Raw genomic sequence first — 5743 nt, 5'->3', positions numbered from 1 at the left:
GAGAAAAATACTAGATTGTCCTAACTCCTATGAGCATCTCCAGTGCAAGCAATTTGATTTTGCACTTTGAAGAAGCCAAGCCCACACTCATAGACAGGACAAATACATAATACAAAGTAATTTGACATTGTCGTCGAAGTTGTGGTTGATGGAAAAATAGGCGTTTCAGAAATCTAAGTGTAATGGCAATGAGCATTCAAGGTGATATTATAGAGTGAGCAACTATTACTAGTTTACTGTATATAACTTTCAGCAATATGCAGATGAACTCAACCTAAACATATTGCACCATATAAAATCCACCCTACAATGTAGGCAAAACCATGAGCTTATTGACAGTGATCAAAGCAAATAAAAATAAATATGAAAGTCTAGTGTATAGTACTTGTCTCGTGTGTCATGAGTCCTGCATATATTAAAGCCTGCTTAATATATCACGTTGCTCTAATTTAGCAGACTGACGCCAGAGCTTCACAGAATCCGGAATTGTTTCAAGTCCCCTAGCTATCACAGCCTTGGCATCATCAAGGCTTGCCAAACGGCATGCCTCCAGCCAAACATCCTCATTTTTGGGACACACTTGACATCCCATTTGGATAAACCGTCTAGCAGTCTGAATCTGGCCCGCAACCTCCTCTAGCCTGGCAGCTGCGATCCAACCATGAGGGTGCTCTGGATTGGCTTCTATGGAAGATTTCAACAGCAACCTAGCCCTCTCAAAGTATTCAACATCGAGCTCACCATTATGATCCTGTATAAAACTTCACATTAGGAACAGTCTTTTGAACTTCCCAACTAAGATAGAAATGACAATCAGGGTGTCATGTATGATAACAACCAAAATTACAGTGGTCATATGTATGACGGATTGACAGTGACCAGAGACTTGTCCAAAGCAAATAAATTAGATGCATGCAGCATTCTGCCATAAACCACAGCATATGAAAAGCAAATATACAACAATTTAGGAGTGTTCCTCCTAGAGAAATCTTCAATCTGCAACCTAACAGCAGTATCCAATTATCCATCTCGCAGAGGTTTATTCACAGCACTATCACAGATACATGATGGCTCATTCAGTAATCAGTATGTGTTGGAACAAAGCGACGAGATGGATAGTGGAATTCGAGTCTTTGACACTGATTCATGGACAAATGATATTAAGAATTAGGGACTCACACAGTCACACTGGGGATATACTTCATATATATTTATTATTAACTACAGTAATAAATGAACAAATTTAAATTATTTTCACCATGTTCTCAATTGGAATTTTGCAAACCAAATAGTAGAGCAGAAATAGCCAGATTCATTTGAAACTCATGCAACATTTATAACCAGCTTGTCAACTAATTAAAAAGGAAACAAATAAACACTTCCAGATAAATTTTAAATGCAGAAAGAATTAATGCAGCCCAAAATCTAAACTAATTTACAGCATTCTGAGCACCCACACTCCGGTACTTCTTCTAGGTCACGTACTCGTACCCGTACCCGATACGTATCGGGTATGGGTACGCGTACCCTTTCCTGAAATTTCAAAATCTTGCCGTTTTCTGTCCCCGTACCTGAATACGCACCCGTACCCGTATCCGTCTATACATAGTGAGGACGTGCAGAACAGGTAACATTCAACTGATTCAAGTGATCCCTCATAGTGAGGCGCACAAAATTCTTTTTTATTCAACAGCAGCAGAAGATATAAAATCAGCGTAAGAGTGGCAATACATAATTGCAGCGAGTAAAATAAAGAGTCTTTAACAATGTATCCATCAAAAAGCAAGTATTGTATTAAATAAAATTTTATTGCCATCTACTACAACTCAAAAGATGAATTACAATCACATGTTCGATGATGGGTTTTTCAATAGTGATGAGTGGGGATTTTTCTTTCAAGTTACAGACAAAAACGGAATAAACTTATGGTGCTGCAATTGCAATTAATAGAACCACAACAAAGATATGTAATTCAGAATGATAAATGAAACGGGTATCTGAAGAACATACCGTAAGAGAATTTAGGAGGCGAGCCCTCTCCTGTGCGCGTACGGCAACAGTGGGGAGATTGACGGCGAGAGCAGACATGTCTAACTGATCTTCGTTGTTGTTGTCGCACATCTTTCCTTTTTCCGTTTTTCGCGAGTTTATGAGATTGGATGAAAGAACTCCAAACTTTGTGGGTGAAGTGGTCAATCAATCATATATATATATATATACTTCGAAAAGTGTTTCACTTATTATGAAAAGGAGATTAAAGGTAGGATTGAGTTTTAAAACGCTAATCAGACTTTTGGATGAATAACATAAGATAGAGTTTGAGTTTTTAAGAAACTTTAAAGAAAAAAATAATAATAAAAAAAAAATTCCGGCGCATGAATCTCACGGTTATGTTTCATGAGGTTTTGAGTCACTTTTTGTCTTTTACTTATTTTTTTTTAATTATTTTACTTATAATTATGTATATGGGATAATTTATATCTTTTCCTAATCTTACTTGGATAATCGTAAATATTAGTTATATCTTAGTTAGATTAGTTTATCTTTTTCCCTAAATTTATCTTTTAGTTTCCTATTCCGATTCTACCTATCCAACTAGTATAATTAAATAGGGGTCTCCACCGTACCCATCATATTCTTTCCATTAAATTTGAGATATACATCTCTTCTCTCAAGTTTAAACTCTCTCTCCCTCCCAGCCTACCTTTCTCTTCTCCAAGTAATTATTAATTTTCAAGGTACATGTATTTGTAGATCTTTAATAATTATTTTGCAAGTATAGTATCATGTTTTTAAGAAAATATTTTGGATAGAAATACATGTGTCTATGAGTTTTATTATGAACTGCATCTGTTTTATATGAACATGTTTGAATGTTTATAAATTTTATTTATGAACTTTGAATTATGTCTATCGTTTTATATATTTATAAAGTTTGATCTTTGAATTTATATTCAAATATTTTAGAAGGAGTTTGATCTTTTGATTCATGTTTAATATTTAAAAAGGAGTGTTTTTGAACTATTATTGTTTTTCAAAGGTTAATCCTTGAGCAAGTTACTTTATTTATGCCTTATATGGCTAAGTTTTAAGAATTGTTATTCTTTTTAAAGGAGTATTATTTCAGAAGGATTTTTATTAGAGATATGATCTTTCATGATCCCAATTATAAGGAGGCAACAACTTGTTATTTATTAGCAAGAACGGTAGCCATTATATTATTAACCCATGTACTTTTTGTATAAGTCATGTGGACAAGGTAGTAAACCACTCGTAATAGACTCAGTAAGGAATAATAAACTTGGGGAGTGTGCACACTTTAGGCAAGGAACCTAGGCAAGGAAAATGAGTTTTTATTAAAGTTATATACTTTATATTATACAAGTATTATCAAGTATCCAGAAAGGTTTTTGAAATTAAATATTTCAATGTTTAATTAAATAAGGTTTTTAATATTCCGCATATACATGTACTCAGTATTTTTACTGACACGCTTTTGTTTTGTTTTGTTTTGCTTTATGGCTTTGTCTCTATGATGACCGTATTTTGGCGAGCATATTTTACAGGTTGATATGATGTATACTTCATATGGGTGAGCTAGTGAGTAATCATAATTAGTCAAGGAGTTGTTATTTTATTTTTCTTGTTATATAGTTGTACAATAAAGTTTATATTAATAAAGAGAAGTTATTTAAGTTATTTCCACTGCATTAGTTCAAGTTCGGTATATAGCTAGTATTAAAGCCTTTAACGTTATCACGTGGCGGTAATACTCTCAAATTTTTTAAGTGATTTATATTAAAATAAGTTTTTCAAAAGAGAAAAATTTGAGGGTGTAATAACTTTTGTTTAAAGAGTTAGCTTGATGATTCTATCTAAGTATGTTGACTTAGGCTATGTTTAGTTCAAATGAAATTTTCTGATCTGAACTTATCTGATCTGATCTGAACTTATTTTTTCTGATCTGACCTGATCTGATTACAAGATCTTATCTTTTAGATTTTTCTCAATATATAAGAAAAAAATATAGTCATGTGGGGTCTTGTTTGATTCGTCTCAATGAGTACTTTATTAATATTCAATTATTATAATTTTTACTAATATGTTATGAAAGATATAATGATTTTTAAATATAAGCAAAATTTGAACTGATCTGATCTGAACTTATTTTTTCGGGCATTGTTAAACATCGCCCATTATTTCCTTAAAATCGCCCAAATTTATATATGAATGGACGATTATGTCCTTATGTGTTTTAACCAATATTATTTTTTACTATATCTTCCAAATTTTTACTGTAATGCAAAATTTAACTTTCACTTCTCTCCAAACTCTAAAATAACCGGCGGCACTCACCAACATTATTCATTGAAATTAACTCTAAAATTTACGGCACTCACCGGCAGTCATTGAAATTAACGATCTCCAGCGAACGCCATTAATTAATATAGAAATAATGTCGTCTTCGGATCAGGTATTTTTTTTTGCGCTTCGAAAACAACGAACGTGTAGCCAGAACGATCGCCCTATGGATCAAACGTCTGGCCAGGACGTTAGATCCATAGGGCGAACGTTCAGGCCAAACGTTCGACCCATGGACATAACGTCCTGGCCAGACGTTGGGCCCATGGGTCGAACGTCCTGGCCACACGTTCGACCCATGGGTCCAACGTCCTGGCCGGACGTTGGTTCTGGGCAACGCCAACCCTATTTTTCTTAGGAAAAAGCTGGAGGAACATTTAACCTAATGAGTTATTAAATGTTCAATATTCTATTTTTTATATGTGTTTGGAATATTCTTAATTTTTTATTTGGCTTGAATATATTTTTTTTTTAATTAACAATAATTTATTTGTTTTTTTTTTCCAGGAGCTTGTTAATAATGGGATTAATTATAATCGTTATTTTGACAATTCTCCTCAATTTAATAATCGTGATGATGCTGTCGAATGGTGTAGAAAGATTGCTCTTAAATTCGGTTTTTTTTTTGGTGATAACCAGTCACAAAAAGAATTGTCAATATCTAGATTGTGAACGTGGTAAGAAAAAAGAACTTCGTGATTTCAGTTCAGCAATCAGGAGAAAAACGAAAAGAAAAGCATGTGGTTGTCCATTTCGGTTGTTTCTTGTCCCAATGAAAAACTATTCGTATTGGGTTGTCAAGACTAAGGCAGAACATGGGTTTCATAATCACCCAATGATGTTATACCCAGAGGGTCATCGACAGATTAGCGGTCTCAGTCCCGGTGCGAAGAAGTTAGTTGGAGAACTAACTGCAGCCCATGTGAAACCACGACACATCATGAAAGCCATTACAAGTGCATTTCCGTCAGTGAAACCTAACATGAGGCACATTTATAATTGTAAAGATTTGTTAAGAAGAGAGAGATCAGAAGGCAGAAATGCAGCTCAGGAGTTTCTTCATCAGGCTGTTCAAAGCAATTATCTGTTTTGGCTTGATGCGGACGAGATGGGTAGGGTGACACATACATTCATTGCACACCCGACGTCCGTGAACTTAGTCCGTACATATCCGCATGTGCTTCACATTGATGCAACGTACAAGACAAATAAGTACTTGTATCCTTTGGTAGAGATTGTTGGTGTCACACCAACCAACAAGAATTTTCTTGTTGCATGGGCTTTGCTGCAACATGAGGATGTTGAGAGTTACCTGGATGTTGTCGGCACTGAAAAACCTCATTGGCTATGTGGCGCCAAATGCCATTGTGAGTGATCGAGA

The 5743-nt window shown here is 34.7% G+C and overlaps 2 protein-coding genes across 2 annotated transcripts; one reads left to right on the top strand and one right to left on the bottom strand.

Annotated features, from left to right (window-relative positions):
- Positions 1 to 189: 189 nt before the first annotated feature.
- LOC104902734 (protein STABILIZED1) lies at positions 190 to 2327 on the bottom strand. The gene is made up of 2 exons (XM_048636834.2): positions 2011 to 2327; positions 190 to 751 (listed from the first exon to the last, which is right to left on the bottom strand). The coding sequence occupies exons 1-2, from the start codon at positions 2119 to 2121 to the stop codon at positions 416 to 418; spliced, it is 447 nt and encodes a 148-aa protein (XP_048492791.1). The 5' UTR covers positions 2122 to 2327; the 3' UTR covers positions 190 to 415.
- A 2129-nt stretch (positions 2328 to 4456) lies between these two features.
- LOC125493832 (protein FAR1-RELATED SEQUENCE 5-like) lies at positions 4457 to 5737 on the top strand. Its single transcript, XM_048637356.1, has 3 exons — positions 4457 to 4474; positions 4870 to 4952; positions 5002 to 5737. The coding sequence occupies exons 1-3, from the start codon at positions 4457 to 4459 to the stop codon at positions 5735 to 5737; spliced, it is 837 nt and encodes a 278-aa protein (XP_048493313.1).
- Positions 5738 to 5743: the final 6 nt, after the last annotated feature.

This window comes from Beta vulgaris, chromosome 9, assembly GCF_026745355.1.
Source record: "Beta vulgaris subsp. vulgaris cultivar EL10 chromosome 9, EL10.2, whole genome shotgun sequence".
NCBI classification, from domain to species: Eukaryota; Viridiplantae; Streptophyta; class Magnoliopsida; order Caryophyllales; family Amaranthaceae; genus Beta; species Beta vulgaris.
This window is presented reverse-complemented; position numbering and strand designations above follow the sequence as displayed.